This window comes from Sus scrofa, chromosome 9 (assembly GCF_000003025.6).
Source record: "Sus scrofa isolate TJ Tabasco breed Duroc chromosome 9, Sscrofa11.1, whole genome shotgun sequence".
Classification (NCBI taxonomy): Eukaryota; Metazoa; Chordata; class Mammalia; order Artiodactyla; family Suidae; genus Sus; species Sus scrofa.
In genome coordinates, this window is record NC_010451.4 from 132,965,392 (window position 1) to 132,983,374 (window position 17,983).

General features: G+C 37.4%; 1 protein-coding gene across 4 annotated transcripts in view; it reads right to left on the reverse strand.

The window, feature by feature from the left end:
- SYT14 (synaptotagmin 14) overlaps window positions 1-17,983 on the reverse strand; it is a 230,330-nt gene that overhangs the window by 154,866 nt on the left and 57,481 nt on the right. For 2 of the 4 annotated variants that reach the window (XM_021063880.1, XM_021063879.1), the window contains exon 3: window positions 680-844. In XM_021063880.1, the coding sequence (XP_020919539.1) occupies window positions 680-844 (165 nt within the window). Of the gene's footprint in view, window positions 1-679; window positions 845-17,983 lie in introns of those variants that run through there. The other 2 variants (XM_005667888.3, XM_021063877.1) reach the window with 1 other exon arrangement.

The window sequence follows — 17,983 nt, forward strand, 5'->3', positions numbered from 1 at the left end:
CATGGACATAAGCCAGTCTTTGGAATGATTAAATAAAGCAGTCTCTTAATATTTTTAAAAAATAACTCCAAGAAAAACTTTTTCCTAAGAGAAAGAACAGTATCTCAGCCCTCACCTTTCCTAGGATGCAGTAATACCATGCAACACAATACACCTGTTGTGTCAAGGGAGGAAGAGGAACACTAATCTTTGTAATCAGATTTTACACACTAAGTTACTAGAGAAAACCACCTTTTCCAAACAATAAAATTATCCATCAGCTGAAAACTCAACAGCAGGTAAAGAAACAGGGTGAATGTTTTCAAAAGCCTTCCAGGGATATGGGAAAAAAGCTCTCTAGGGAACTATTTGGACAAGAGATTTAAGCCACAAAAAGTACCAAGATAATATCCTCCTTCTTATAACATATCTGTTCATATCACAGGCTCAAAAGCACACCTTATACATGAAAAATTTAAATGTATTCAATTCATCTTTATGCAATATAAGAGCAAATCATGATTAATCAAAAGATAAGTGAACATAATTTACTAAATCTTTTACTCTCACAGGACAGTTCAATATTAGTTTACTATATGTCAAAATCAACCTTTTTATTGTGTATGTATACATGTTAAATAAAGTCATAAATAGTACAGACAGAGGTATCAAACAAGAGACACAATGATATGATACTTACAGATTTTATCTTGTGAATTCTTCCTTGGTCCGTATCCTGAACCCAAATCCGGAAACCCGCCAACATTTTCAAAACAGAACTTCTTATTAATATAGAGAAAAAGGAGCAGCATCAAGATAATAAACACCCCAACGGCTGACAAAAATCCAACTGCCTCTGGAGATACTAGAGGGGGGAAAAAAAGTCACAGCTGTAAGCATTTATTCTTCTTCAGGTTACAAATAAGAAGGAAGTCCCTATATATATATATATATATATATATATATATATATATATATATATATATATGTTAGATTACCACCTTGTTTGAATTATATTTAAAAGTTTGCACAGTTCACAATAGCTTCATTTATAAGAAAACTGCACAATTTCATGAGTTGTTCAAGTTATTCAACAGTATTTATTAAAATCTTCTAAAAGTTTCCCTATAAATTATGTTTAAAATACAGGAGTCTACAAAATGGGCAGTTACTATAAGCTTAGCCCACTGAAGTGTATTACAAAAATTTTAAAAATTAGAAAAAAATTAATTCCCAAGCATGAGTATACTACTTACTCAAATTTATGAGAACATATATTCTTATCTCTAAAAACTTCAATGGCCTTTTATTAAACAAACTCTGGAATTCTTCCTGGCCCTGAAAGCGCCAGCCTCTCTTTTCAATATTACACTCCAATCAAATGGTTCCATTCACTGCCCCAGAATCAACCATATGCATTATGACCACATGCCATTTCGTTCACCCTCCTCCCCTTGCCCGGAATGACCACGTGTCCTCGGCATGACCATGTGTCTTCGCTACCATATGTCACTTACTCACTCAACCCACAAGTATTCTTGGAGCAGCAGCCACACACCAGGTATTACCACACACGCATTTCCGGTCTTCCCTGAATGGTCTGGTGAAGGCAGTTACAAGGCGGTACAGTAAAAAGCCACGACTGGGGAACAACAGGGATGCTGAGAACCGTAAAAATACTTTACCTAGTGGTGAAGCATCAAGGGAGCTTTTCTGAAAGTTATGACCACTGCGATTATACTTTAAGAATTAGTAAGAATTAGCCAAGTTATCACTATCCCAGGCAGAAGAGTTAGCATGTGCAAACCGAGATGAGAGATCACTGGATATTCCAGAGACTCCATCAAACGTCACTCTGATGAACGACTAGTTCTCAGGAGCACACAAGAAATCATCCAGGGGAATCCGGCAGAGTAAGAACAGACAAAAATCTCCTCCAACGTCGCCAATTCTCAGTAATCTCTTCCCTTTCAACTTTCGCATCACCCGTCGCTGTACCAGTCATTTGGAGTTAAATAAAAACCAAATTTTTGTATCTCCAATGCCTCGTAAATAATACTCAAGTATTAGCTGAGAAAGAATCCTAAGCCTCAAATATTCCCCACTCTCTTCCTCCACTGCTCAAGCAGCAGCTAAAATGTCATCTCCTCCAAGAGTCTTTTTAAAATCAGACCAGTCATGACTATTAGCACGGAACTCGCTTGTGGAAAATGATGTCACCACCAGTCAATGATGAGAGCTTTAATCCTCTAGCTTTTCGTTATGTGTGAAAGCCAGGCATCCCAGGGAGAGAAGTGATGTGACCCAACAGTCTACTCAAAGCTGGGTCAACTGTATCACGCTAGAGGATGGAGCAGAGGCTGATACTGTAGTGGAGGGGCAATGAGAGAGGGCGGGGGGGGGGGCCAGAAATGCTGAGTACCAGGCTGGTGCTGCGACACGGATCCTGCTGCTAGAACCAAGACGTTAGGCCCAGACAGTAGCCCTTCCTGTCTCGTTCTCAGACTGAAGAATAGTTAGGCAAGAGAACATATTTTAATAAAAGAATCTAAGATATATCACATGAAACACTGGTGCGCATCAAGCCTGAAGGATAAGGTAAAAATGAAAACAGAGCATTATCATCAGCATTTCTAAAAACTAGGAAGACCGAAGCAGGACAGAATCTGGTATGAAGAAGCAATGTGCTTAATGTAATTATGCTCAGTATTTACACTATTAACAGCATGTACATAGAGGAGCTTCCCTTCATAGGCCCGAAACACACTCAGAAATTGGTATCATAAGTAAACACACAGGGTTAGATCCTAAAAATCTCCCATGTCTTAGAAGACCAAATGAAGGAGAAAACATATGTCATCTCACTTAAGAAAGCTAGTTACTGGAGTTCCCATCGTGGCTCAGTGGTTAACAAACCCAACTAGGATCCATGAGGATGAGGGTTCGATCCCTGGCCTTGCTCAGTGGGTTAAGGATCAGGTGTTGCTGTGAGCTGTGGTGTAGGTTGCAGATGTGGCTCGGATCCCAAGTTGCTATGGCTGTGGCATAGGCTGGCAGCTACAGCTCTGATTCGACCTCTAGCCTGGGAACCTCCATATGCCGCGGGTGCAGCCTAAAAGGATGAAAAGCCAAAAAAAAAAAAAAAAAAGCTAATAAAAAATATAGCACATATTACATGACATTCACATACAGCAACAAACACAAATAGCATATATTATGTGCTATTCACTGTTTTAACTCTCTTAATCTTCACCATTATCTTATTTTATCCCCACTATCAACTGAGGGAACTTTTTTACTATGCGCCCAGCTAGTGAGTGGAAGAGTCAGATTCAAGCTCAGTCTGGCTCCAGAGTCTCTATTTTCCACTACTGCTCATACTGCTTCTCTGCTTCCATTCCCGCCTCTTCCTAGGCTTTGCCTCAATTCTTATTTCTGTGTTCCTCCTCCATCTCCTCCCTCCTTTCCACGTCTGAGTGTAACCTAGGGAGAAAGGTCAACTCTAGACAAGTATAACAGAGCAAGTACTAAATCAGAAAAGCAGACTCTAAAGTGTTCCTGGAGCAAAGAGAAGGAATACTACCCGGGAAAGTTACAAACACTTCAGAAAGGAGTTGACCCTTGAGCGGGGTAGGAAAGATGAGTAGAAACTCTGTTAAACAGTGGAAGGGCAGATGAAGGAGCATGACCAAAGACACAGAAACTGCGTGCAGAGCGTTCCAAGAACTGATGGGCAACAGTATGGCTGGCTGATCTCCGTAGCCTCAAAGCACCAGGCACAATGCCAACAGCTGATACAGAAACCTGTGTAAGTGAATAAATGAACGGGTGCTCAGGAAAGATCACGATGACACCAGAGGAGCTGTGACTAGGAATGGAAGCAAGGTCCAAACTGTCAAAACACCTTGAATGCCATCGGAAAGACTGTGCACTTGTAGAACTATATTGCTTAAAACAATGAGAAAACCTGGAAAATAGCAGGGAGTGAATGGGGGCAAAACATGGCGACTAAGCAGGGGCGGTGGTGGCAGAGAAGAGGGGTGAATCTGTTCAGGGAAACCTGACAACACCCCAATCAGTCAGGTGTAGAAGACAAGTATAAAGAGAAGCTGAAGCGAAGTCCAAAATTTCCAGCTTGAGCGAATGGGTGAACGCTAACACCGTTCACCAACATGGAAAAATGCGGGAGGAAAGGCCTGTGGTTTGGGGCACGGGAGCCAAGAGAGCAGTGGCCGCACAGAGGCAGGTAACAAGACCAGCTTTCCACATGTCACGTCCAAAGGTCAGCAGGCTCTTTCCGTGTGGATGCCTAGCAAAGGGAGGGAGCGAGGAGGATAGTGCTCTGACGAAGGTCAAGTTCACTGCAAAGGAGCCGGCAGTTCTTCCTTTTGCTCATCTATGGCATGTGAACAACGTCACTGACGAAATACACACCAAACTGGCGGAAGATAGAGCTACTAAGCTTTAACGGTAAACCTCTTACTTTACAAATTTTTAGATAGAAGACAGCTACTAAGCTTTAATGGTAAATCTCTTACTTTACAAATTTTTAGATAAATATATACTGTGAATACGAATAAAACTCAGATCTCACTAATATAAAATATATTTTTATTCAATGTAAGATGGGATTTACTCCTGGACTCATATATACTATGAATCTGTTTATAAGTGTTTCAAAGATTATGTCTACAGATAAACCTACTCTTCTCAAACATTCTAGATCATCCACTGCAGGCCAGCAAAATGCTCTTTTAAAATGCTTATTACCTCTTAAAGAGAACCTTCAAACTCTGCAACAGCACACAGTTAATATTATACATCTGAAGAATGCTAAATCAAATTTAATCTGAGTTAGTAACTCAAATGTATTGTTTTCCCATAATCCAAATTTGTAAAATTTTAATGTGGTAAACAATAGAAACAAGACCAACAAATTACAAAATTACCAATATCAAACATTTAAAGATTGTTTATAATTTGCCAAAGGCTGTTTTAAGTGTGTTACACGCACTTTCTAACTGAATCTTCACTAAAACCTAATTTTCAGCTATGGGTACTGAGGTTCAGAAAGAGTAAGTAGAATTTTCGAGACCTTAAAATTATTATTATTCAATGTTAAAATCTTGAATGCGGGCACACTGACTCTTGCTCCCAAAATGTTAGACATTAATCCTTGCTGCTTCCTACTGGCCAGGTACTGTTATGATCTCTTTCATTTTAAAATGTAATGCTCAAGCAACTTTGTGACGAGTGAGTACCACAGTCTTGAGATGAGTGAACTGACGCCCAGAGGGCAGTAAGTGTGTCCAAGGTCTCAAATCTAGGAAATGGGAGAACCTGGATTTGAACCCAGACATTCTGACTCCAGAGCCCATGTGCTCTTAAACACCAAGGGAGGCTGCTTCCTCATATGCCAACCTGCAATACGCAAAATAAGGGAAACCCTTGCTTAATAAAACCAGTACATATATTATGAGAAAAATATGGTTTAGCTTTTTATATACATTAAAATACAGCAAATGATTTCTGCTTTCTAAAAATAAATACGTAAATTATAAAACTGGAATCTTAATATTTTCTACTCAAGATACTTTTCAAAACATTCTGGAGTTCTTGCTGTGGCACAGTGGGTTAGGAATCTGACTGCAGCAGTATGGGTAGCTGTGGAGGCACAGGTGTGATCTCCGGCCTGGCACAGCGGGTTAAAGGACCTGGGGTTGCCACAGCTGTGGCGTGGGTCACAGCTGCACCCTGGATTCAATCACTGGCCCAGGAGCATCCATATGCCAAAGGTGCCACTACCAAAAAAAAAAAGGGAGTTCCCGTCACGGTGCAAGGGAAAAGAATCTGACTAGGAACCATGAGACTGAGGGTTTGATACCTGGCCTCACTCAGTGGGTTGAGGGTCTGGGGTTGCCCTGGGCTGTGATGCAGGCACGGCTCCGATCCTGTGTGGCTGTGGCTGTGGCATAGGCCAGCAGCTGTATCTGCAACTCGACCCCTAGCCTTGGAACCTCCATGCGCCGCAGGTGCAGCCCTAAAAAGCAAAAAAAATAAAATAAAATAAAAGCAAAAAGACACTTTTCAAAATATTGTAAAATCAACTTTAGACCTAAGCTTAAGAAACCAAAATAAATATTACATCCTTATATTATATGCCATGTTTGAAAGCTAATAAAATAAAAAATTTAAAACTAAAAGTATTCTTCCTAAAACAAAAAGCTTGACAGTCATCAATAATGCTCAATAAAAATATAACAAGGTAACCGTGAGCTGTATGACTCTCTATATGAAGCCTCTAAAGACTACACTGCAAAGTCACAAAGAGCACAAGGTACAAAATCTGACCAGAAAATACAAGAAATGGAGTTTGCCCAAGATTAATAATTACTTGTTCTGTATATGAACTGGCTTTAACTGTTATCTTTACAATATGACTAGATATGAATATATACATTTTCAAAAGATAAACTTTTTAAAATACCACTTTTTGTTAAAACTCAAGCTTCAATAATAATGGTGAAATTTATTTTCATTTCTACAGATAAAATGGTCATGCAAAGAAAACCAAAAAATTATAGCATTTTAAAGTAAAAGTAAGAGCAAATCCATTTTGACTCTGAAAGTATTGCAGAATTCACTTAATTCTACCTTTTGTCATCAGAAAGTCTTTTCTACGTAAAATTTATGAGAAAAAGACAAAGATATACATCAAAATAATTGTAAGAGATATTTATTAAGCCAACATAGTTTCAATGCAAATTTATTTATATATAATACTTTCTCTAAATAAAATTTGTACCAAAACAAATTAATTAAAAATTCCAAAACTCTTCTACTACATTTTAAATGCAAAATCGAGAAGTAGCTATGATTTTATAAAAGAAGGATAAGAGAGATAACTTACCACATGCATCATAAGGTTTGTGCTGCTAATGTGTTCTGTTGGGCAGGAAACACTAATCCCCTAACTACACTGTCATGGAGACTTTAATAATTCATTTAATAGATGCAATTCTATCTCTTGAACAAAATGTGAACTATATAAGAAGTCAACTTTCATTTTAAAAGGGATAAGCCCTAAATGTTTCCCCCGTGTTTTAATTAGAAAAAAAAATCCACAATTCATTTTGCTCTGGTTTGGACATAAAATAGAGAATTTATTAGAGATTCTGAGAAACAATGTAGGAAGATAAAAGATTAATTTGATATGCTTTGTTTAAATTTCCTTTTTAACATCTGGGTTACTTCCACAAATAAAAATTTTCTTGAAGTTTTTATACAATATAAATGATATAAAACTGGAAGGATGACAAAATTTAAAAAAGGAATAATACGTAACTATAATTCCAGATTTTATTTTAACAAATCAGTTTTTTAAAGAAAGCATTTACTCCTAATGATAGAATTCACTGCTGAGTAACTGAACGGGACCACAGGTGGGAAGGCACAGACGGCAGGGAAGTGGCACATCGACTAAGACCTTGGACGTAAAACTCCCCTCTGGGAGATGGTTATACCTGACAAGCCTGATAAAGGAGATGCTATACCCAACGTGTTTCAGATGTCAAACTATCAATAAATTAAACCCCTATTTCCTATAAGTAACATGCAGTAAACTGAAATTTAGGCGTTCCCGTCGTGGCGCAGTGGTTAACGAATTCAACTAGGAACCATGAGGTTGCGGGGTTCGGTCCCTGCCCTTGCTCAGTGGGTTAATGATCCGGCGTTGCCGTGAGCTGTGGTGTAGGTTGCAGACGCGGCTCGGATCCCGCGTTGCTGTGGCTCTGGCGTAGGCCAGTGGCTACAGCTCCGATTAGACCCCTAGCCTGGGAACCTCCATATGCTGCGGGAGCGGCCCAAGAAATGGCAAAACGACAAAAAAAAAAAAAAAAAAGACAAAAAAAAAAAAAACCTGAAATTTAATTCAAATATAACATCAGCAAAAATGATTAAATCTGAGAAAAAACTGAAAAAAACTCAAATATTTACTAAATATGGAACACTAAATACATGTTTAAACTCAGCTATGATAAGAATATACTTATTATTATCACAATATACTTAAGCTGCATACTTACTAATTAATAATTCATAAAGCTGCCTCTGGGAGAGATTTTTCTTCAGAGTCTTTATTGAGGCTTTAAAATTATGAATCCAATGAAATTTAGACTAAGAAGAACTTATTTTCCCAGTAATTCTCTCTGTGACAAAGCAGAGCCATTCTCTTGAACAACAAGTTAGGGTTACCTGCTCCAAATTTTTTCATGATCTATTCAGTGTGTATGAATTCCTCCAAAATCATCTGAATGACAAATGGTACGGGAAATAGCTAAGGCCACTTCCCGTCCTTTACTTTTTTAGTGATTACTTGTCCTTTCTTCCTTTTCAGTAAGTTCTTCATGGATAAGATTTTGAAAATCCAACACCAACTGCAGGAGAATCTTCTAGTTAAAGCCAATTTGTGATGAAACACTGTTTCAGATAATTATCAAATTCAGATAAATACAAACCAGTTGCTTTCAAATCTAACAGACACCATCTTCCCCCATATTTAAAAACATTTTTTTTGAGTTTGCATATTTTTTCCAACTTGACTGATGTACACCTGACAAATGAAAACTGTACACATTTAAGGTACAACCTGACTTGATACCCATGTACACTTGACAGTCATCAATAATGCTCAATAAAAATATAACAAGGTAACCATGAGCTGTATGATTCTCTATATGAAGCCTCTAAAGACTACACTGCAAAGTCACACCATCAAGCTAATTAATGTATCCGTCACCTCACACAGTTACCATCTTTGTGGGCATGTGTGGCGAGCACATTTATGATCTATTTTCTCAGCAAATGCCAGGTACACAATACAGTATCACTAAGTTTAGTCATACTATTGTACGTTAGATCCCCATTGAGTCATTGATCTTGTATAAGTGAAGCTTGGTACCCCTCCACCATCTTCCCATTTCCCCCTCCTCCCAGCGCGGGCAACTACCCTTCTACTCTATGCTTGTGTGAGTTTGACTGTTTTAGACTGCACATGTATGTACGTGAGGTCAAGCAGTAGTTGTCTTTCTGCATCTGGCTTATTAGCATAAAATGTCTTCCAGGTTCATCCGTATTGTCACAAACGGCAGGATTTTCTTCTTTGTTAGGGTGAAAAACATTTATTATATAATACACCACATTTTATTTATTCATTTATCCAGTGATGGATGTTAAGGTTGTTTCTATATCTTGGGTGTTATAAATAATGCTGAAAGGAACATGGACGTACAGATGCCTTTTAGAGATTTTGGTTTCACTTCCTTTGGATATGTACTCAGAAGGGGTGGGCCATAAGGTAGTTCTATTTTTAAATTTTTAGGACCTTTCACACTATCTTCCATAATATCTGTACCAATTTACACTCCTACCAACAGTGTACAAGGGTTCCCTTTTCTCTCTGTCCTCCTCAACACTTGTTACTGTTCATCTTTCTGATAAAGGTCATTCTAATAGGTATCAAGTGATAGCTTCTTGTTTTCATTTGCATTCTCCTGATGATTAGTGAAATGGAACATCTGTACATATATACCTGTTACCCATTTGTATGTCTTTTTATAAATTTTTGTCTATTCAATCCTTTCTCCACTTTTGAAGGTTAAATATTGTTTTGTTTGTCCTTGGGTTTTTTTTTTTTTTGCTATTTTTATAGGTTCCTTACATGTTTTTAATTGAAGTATAGTTGATTTAGAGTATTAATTATTAATCCTTTATCAGATATATGGTTGCAAATATTTTCTCCCAATCCACAGGCTGTCTTTTCATTTTGCTGATTTCTTTTGCCAAGCAGAAGTTTTTAAGTTTGATACAATCCCACTGGTCTACTTTTGTTTTCATTGCTTGTACTTTTGGTGTCATAAAAAATCATTTTCCAGACCAACATCAAGAAGTTTTCCTATGTTTTCTTCTAGTAGTTTCATGGTTTTAGATATTACATTTAAGTGTTTAATCCATTTTGAGTTGATTTTTGCATATGGTATGAGGTAAGGAACTAATTTCATTCTCCTACATGTGGATATCTGGTTTTCCCAACATCATTACTGAAGCAGTTACCCTTCACCTGTGTGTGTGCTGGGCACTTGTGTTGAAGAACAGTTGACTACAGATGCAAGAGTTTATTTTTGGCCTCTCTATGCCTTCCATTGGTCTTCATGTCTTATTCTATGTCAACACCATATTGTTTTGATTACTGCAGCTTTGTAATATATTTTGAAATCAGGACATGTGATATTTCCAACTTTATTCTTCTAGCTCAAAATTGCTGTAGCTATTTTTGTTATTTTGTAATTCCGTACAAGTTTTAGAACTGGTTTTTTTCTATTTCTGTAAATAACATCATTGGGATGATGGGAATTGCACTGAACCCAAAGGCCACTTTGGGTGGTATGGGACATTTGAACAACATTAATTCTTAAGACTCCATGAACACAAGATACTTTTCCATTTATCTGTGTCTTAATTTCCTTCCTCAATATTCTATTTTCAGTGCACATGTATTTCATCTCTTTGGTTTTTATTCCTAAGTTTTTATTCTTTTTGTTGCTATTTTGAGTAGGATTGTCTTTAGGGTTTTCTATGTATATCATCATGATCATGTTCTTTGCAGAGATAATTTTACTTCTTCCTTTCTAATTTGAATATTTTTTCTTTTTCTTACCTAATTACTATAGCTATGGCTTGTAGTACTACATTGAAAATAAGTGGTGGATTGGAAATTCTTCCCTTGTACTTTGTACCAGGTCTTAGAAGGAAAGCTTTCATTTTTTCTCCCAATTACTCATATATGGCTTTTACTGTGTTAAATTCCTTTTATACTAATTTTGTTGAGAGAGTTTTAACCATGAGTGGATATTTTTTTTATGCATCTATTTGAGATAATATGGTTTTTTCCTTACATTTTGTTAATGTGTTGTAGAAAACTGATTGATCTGTGTATCATAAACCACCACTGCAAGCCAGGGATAAATCCTACTTGGTAATGTTCAGATGCATGCAAAATAGCTGTGGATCCAGGATCTGGGGTATGAAGACAGTGGCACAAGGACAAGGAGGCATAGAGGGAAGAGATGATGGCCTGAGCCTAGGAGGGAAGAGGAGAAAAGAGGTGGCTCTAGCCCCCATATATGGGCTGCAGTGGCTCTACTCCTCGGCATAGGGGGAGGGGACACAGTGGTGCCTACTCCAAATGGACTCGGTGGGGTGGATTCTAGGCAGCACCATAAGCTTAGGTCAGTGTTGGCAAAGACTATGGAGTCCTCAGTGGAGAAAACTGCCAGTGTCCACAGCAGTACTGAGGGCCACTAGATTCCTCAATGGCAGTGGCAACAGCTCCTGGGATCTTCCTGCTCTTCTTTCCCCCTGAGGGGAGGTCACTGCCAAGGGTATCCCTCTTGGTGTCAGGCTGTACTGGACTTGCAGATAGAGGAATGCAGGTAAAATGTTTCCTATGCTTTTCCATGCAAATATTCTCAGTTTCCATGCTCCACTAGACCGCTCCTGCTTTTTTTCACTGTGCTCCAAAGCTGTCCTAAAGCTATTTTCTTTTTCTTTTTATTTTTTTTTATTTTTTTTTATCTTTTGTTGTTGTTGTTGCTATTTCTTGGGCCGCTCCCGCGGCATATGGAGGTTCCCAGGCTAGGGGTCGAATCGGAGCTGTAGCCACCGGCCTACGCCAGAGCCACAGCAACGCGGGATCCGAGCCGCGTCTGCAACCTACACCACAGCTCACGGCAACGCCGGATCGTTAACCCACTGAGCAAGGGCAGGGACCGAACCCGCAACGTCATGGTTCCTAGTCGGATTCGTTAACCACTGCGCCACGACGGGAACTCCCCTAAAGCTATTTTCACTGGTAGTTAATTAATCATTGCTTTTGTGGGGGTACAATCTGTCATCTTGATGACATCACATTAACTACTACTCTTCCTGAAGTGATTAAAACATCCTTTGCTCACCCTTACAAAAAAACCAAACTATTCTTCTTTGCACTAAACTTGATCCATTTTGAGAAGATACAGCCTTTGCTGAAAACACTGCACAGTTTAAGGCATATGGATTTACTGTGTCTGAATACACATATACGCATTCAACAGTGCATCAATCTTACCAACGTGTCGTGTTTTCTTATTATCACTAAACAGGTCCAGCACACTTTAGTCAGTGGTGACAAGAGCTCAACATCAGACTATGTTCCTATTTCAATACAGCAATTTGAATGTTAAGGACTATTTACTTGCATTCCCAATGCATTCTGAATAAAAATGTGGAGCTCCATTTGCAAAGTGGTATCTTTCTACGTTTCTGTTGATATACCAGATATAATGAAGGCAAAAATATTTGACACTTTAAAGAGAAATTACTCTAAGAGCTTTGAAAACAACTCTAATATATCCCCTCTAATTTCAGCTGCAGACAACATTACTGAATAAGCATGGTAGTGTTTGAGCTGAATCAAATAGTTTGAGTCTTGGTCCTTAGAGGTTGTAAATACAATATTTAAAATCATTAAAGTAGGGATTAATTTCATCAAAAAATGCTTTATTAAAGAAGTAGCAGTGCTGCAAGATAACCAAATCACCTGCAAGAAAGTCAGCATTAATCACACAGCTGAAGAAAGAATCTGTCAATCAAAAAGAGAGAAGATAATAAGCAATGGAATAAAAATTGCTGGTGCACCTGATACATCTTCCAGTAGTATCTATTTCAGCTGGAGATTTAGGGAGATACTATGTAACTTAACTTGTAAGTAAAGTTTTACATTTTAAGTTGAGAAAAACAAAGCAAACTAAGAAAATCTGCTGAAATTTAAAACATAAAACTCAAAACCATGAAACTTTAATGCAGGTATCTTTATGTACCCATAAGGAATAAATGTTCTCTTTTCTAACAGTGTAAATGTCTGAGAAGTACTCACTGTAAATTCATTTATTCAATGAATAGTAAGCAATAGGAATGAAAGCTTGAATAAAACAAATGTGGGCCCTGAATCCAGCAGCTTAACGAAGTACTACAGGGGCACCTAACCTTGACCCAGGAGGTCATACCTCCTGGAAGAAGTGACACCGAAACTGAAATATGAAGATTCTAGAATAAGAAAGAAGAGACAAAGAAAAAAGAAGAAGGAAAAAAGAGAGAGACCCATAGGAAAGAGAAATTACATACTAGGGGGAAGAACAAAAGAGATAAAGCCAGAGAGTAATAAGCCAGGGCAAAATCATGAAGGACCTTATAAGGCTGTTAAGGAGTCTGGACTTAACTGCAGGCAGTGGGGGCTCAGTGAAGCCCTGTAAGCATGGAAGCGGTGAGCTCACTCAGAGGGGAGAGGACTCGTAAAGGACAGTTTGCAGAGTTCCCAGTGTGTGGCTGCTGTGGCTCAGGTTATTGCTCTGGTGTGGGTTTGATCCCTGGCCCAGGAACTTCTGCATGCCGTGGGAGTGGCCCCCCCCCAAAGACAATTTGTCATTTAGTAGTCCAAGCAAGAAACGGTGATAATCTGACATGCCAAGTGCCTCAACTCAACAGACTAGAAGAAAAAGATTCTTCCTGCAGCCTACCTTTTAGCCTGTCTCAAATAGACAAAGAGTAAATGTAGAAATACATATATATAGTCTTATATTAACTTTTTAAATACTTTTTCTGTACTTGCTCCATTAATGCTTCTATTTTCAATGATAGAGAACTTCTAATCCCCGGCATTATATCACAATCATCTAACAAAATACAAATTGCTTATTGATTTTGTAAATGTATATGAATGCTAGCAATTCATTCACATGATTTGACAAGAGATCTTTCTTCTATGACTGTCACATTGATATTCAAGTAAATGAAATACAGTCTGTGGGTCAAATGCCAAATGCTATTATTTTTTAAGAACCACGGCAGTACAAGTGATCAAAATACCAGCTTTCAATTATCTAGAAAAACATGTGACACCAAGGAACAATCCTTACGTCTCAGTGAAATACATCAGGATAACTTATTAGTTTCTTTCTGTGAAAGAATGAGTCGTCATGTAGGCAAGGAAAACACATATCCTGTGAAGCTTCCTTGAAAAAACTCACAATTCTCTCTAAAATGAAATTTCAATTTAATTAACAAACTTACAGATAGGATCTAGATTCTAGATGAAGCTCTGAAAGCCCAGCAGGTAAGTCACCAGGCTTTTTGGCAGGCCGAACCACTTAGGCTATCTGTTAGGCAAGCACTGGTTTAGAGCCATTTTGGTGCCCTGTGCCAACCCCTCCGGCTGATCACAACTGCCCTAACTGGTGATCTAGTCTAATGTCAAAGAGGCCATATAGTCACTCCTTCCCTAAATGAATACTCTTTTTCTGGCCCAGCAACCTGAAGTCAGGGAATAGCAAACAGCTGAGGGCTGAGATACAGAGAGAGAGAGAGAGGATGCAAGCCTACATCTAAAACTCAGTGACTCAGTGTAAAGAGAATCACTCTACAAAACTGTTACTTGATACCCTGGCCAACACTTGAAAGAGGATCTGAGAATATAGTCATTAATTTTGTAGAAGATCTTAGGATCACTAAGTTGGGCATGGTTGCTAACTCATTAAAAGAAAGATCCATCAAGAACCACAGTAGATTAAAGAAGTAAGACTTTCAAAACAAAATGAAGTTCAGTACAGGCAAAGTGCTATCCCAGCAGGGGCCAAGCACTGACAAAGGTTAATGAACTTGCTGGCTTAATAAAATGGGTCAGGAAAAAATGTAAAATAATAGTAGAATAAACTAAGATGGAAATCAGCAGTGTAAAGTTTCTAACAAGTGAAAACTAAGCCTTCTGTTATGCTAGCAGATCTCATTAAAGCACTATGGTCTCCAATTTCAAAATAAAACCAAGGGAGTTCCCGTCGTGGCGCAGTGGTTAAAGAATCCGACTAGGAACCATGAGGTTGCAGGTTCGGTCCCTGCCCTTGCTCAGTGGGTTAACGATCCGGCGTTGCCGTGAGCTGTGGTGTAGGTTGCAGACGCGGCTCGGATCCTGCGTTGCTGTGACTCTGGCGTAGGCCGGTGGCTACAGCTCCGATTCAACCCCTAGCCTGGGAACCTCCATATGCCGCGGGAGCAGCCCAAGAAATAGCAACAACAACAGCAACAAAAAAGACAAAAGACAAAAAAAAAAAAAAAAAAAAAAAAAAAAAAAAAAAAAAAAACCAAGAATAGTAAAAGGTTCAGACAGAAACAATTAAATCCACTAAACATATATTAAAAGGCCCTATGCCAAAAGTAAAATTTGCTTATGCTATAGAAAAAAAAATGGCAAAAAAGGTGTTTATCTAAGGTTTTAATATATACAGGTTAGACCAAATAATGCAGACCTCATTAGAAAATACAGGAAATGATATATAATGATATTTTAAAAAACTTGATTAGAGAAATACTATTTAACTGCGAGGATTAAGAACTAAAGCAGGCTGTGAAGAAAGGCTGAAGGAAGGCAAAATTTAGAACATTGAGATTATAATCTGCTCTAGAAAGAAAGGCTAAAAAGATCCTATTTTTAAAAAGTTCCCAAATGGCTTAAGTTATTGTGATGAAGATATTTAGAAAGTTCATATTCATATAGAAATTTTGGGAATTTTCAACACTCAGCTATAATGGAAAAAAGAAAAAATCCTTATTAAATTCAGAGTGGAGGGAAACTTTCTTAGCTTGATGGAGAATCTACCAAAAATATATAGTAAACAAAATTAATGCTAATATATAACGACCCCAAAATACTCACTTTAAAGTGAGGATGACAGAAAATCTCCCAACTATCACTGCCAATTTTCAGAACTGAAGTTGAGGTCTTAGATTATGTGAGATTCAAAACAATGCTGGCTTTCTACTCTCCCTGAGTCCCAGTGAAAACAAGAGTCACTGATCTTAAATTTTTGATATCCCAACTCATTTATTTTCACAAATATGCTGACTATAAAACCACATTATTTGGAGGCTAGTGAAAACAGAATTCAGTCTTCAAGGCTGTTTTTAATCAAGATCGGATGAAAATCACAAAACATTCAATTGAAGAAGTTTTAAAAAGAAAGCAAAAAATAGCCCTAAAGAAAGCATAGGAGGATATAATGGATAAAAGCATCAATTACTTCAATAAAAACACTGAAAAAAATCTAAAGAACTTTTTCTTAGATTTTGCCGGGGAGGGAGAGACTACAGTTAAATATATATACCTTTAGCAAGTCTAATCAATAATTACAACAAAACTAACACGAGCTCAAGGTTTGCTCTGTATCATGCGCTCTTCCCTATTGTACAGGTACTACTTCATTCACATTTCACAACCCTACCCTTGAAGAAAAGAAAGCTGAAACTTAACAGAATAATCTCAAGTTCATAGTGGCAGAGTCAGAATTCAAATACAAGTTTTTTAACTCAGATCTCATCATCTGAACCAATACACTGTTTACAAATACAGAATACTATAATACTATATACATTAGAACAGGGATATAACCATAGACAGAAATGATTATTTAAATTTTAAGGGCAAACACTTTGTACATCTCAGCTCAAATACACTTCCAAACATCTACAAAGTAAGCACAAAATAAGTGTTTAAGTATAAAAGAATTATCTTAAATAAAAGTACTAGGCCCCAAAAGACTTACAAGGAAGTTTTCAAATACGTTCTAGGACACAAGGTAAAAAAAAATTTCCAGTTCATTTTTCAAAGCTAGCATAATTCCGACATCAAAATCTGACAAAAAGAATACTTAATCAGAAAACAAATTATACATTAGGGGGTGAAAACTCTAATACATTCAAAGTGAGTGAAATAAACATGTAAATCTAACTGGATAAAAGACTATGATTAGCAGGAAGGACAAAGAAAAAAAAAAAGACTCAAATTTCCAGTATCAGGAATAAAACAGAATATCACTATATATCCTGCAAATGAATAATAAAGGCATACTACAAATCAACCTATACACATAAATTTGACAACTTGGCAAAATGGACCAATTCCTCAAAAAGTACAAACTATCCAATGTAAAGTAGAGAATTGGAATAGCTGTGAATTTATTCATGATTTTAAAGCTACTGAAAAAAGAAATCTTCAAGTCCGAAAGGTTTAACTGAAAACTCTACAAAACTTTTAAGGAATTAACACAAATTCGACATAATATTTTCCACAAAACACAAGAGGAAGAACTAATTCTGAATTCATTTTATTATACTAGTATTGCCCCAATAACAAAACTAGACAAAATCAGTTTAAAAAAAGAAAATATTATAGACTAATAACTCTCATGAACACAGGCACAAAAATCTTTGACAAAGTATCAGTAAAAATAATTCAGTGATTCATAAAAAGAATTATACATTATTACAGAAGCTGGTTCAATATTCAAAAATCAATTAGTGGGAGGTCTCTGGTGGCTGAGCAGTTAAGAGATTTGGCATTTTACTGCTGTGGCTCGAGTTTGATCCCTGGCCCAGGAATTGCCACATGCTGCAAGTGCGGCCAACAACAACAAAAATCAATCAATGTAATACACTATATTAACAAACTACAGAAGAAAAGTCACAAGATCAAAACAATTCATGCACTGGATAAAATTCAATACCCAGTCACGATTTTAAAACTCAAAAACCAAACACAAAAAACAAACCCAACTAGAGACAGAGGGGCTCATCCTCAACCTAATTAAAAAAGAAAGAAAAAAAAAAAAAAAAGCCTACAGGTACCATCTTACTCAACGGAGAAAGCATAAATAACTTCCTCTAAGTCTGAGGAGAAGCCAAGGATGTCTATTCTTACCACTCTTCTTTAAAATGATACTGACAGTTCCAGCCATGCAATGAAGAAAGCAAAGGAGACAAAATAAAAGGCATATCGATTAGAAGGAAAAGCAAAACTGTCCCTATTGGCACATGACATATTATCTGATAGAAAATCCCAAGGAATCTACAACAACAACAACAA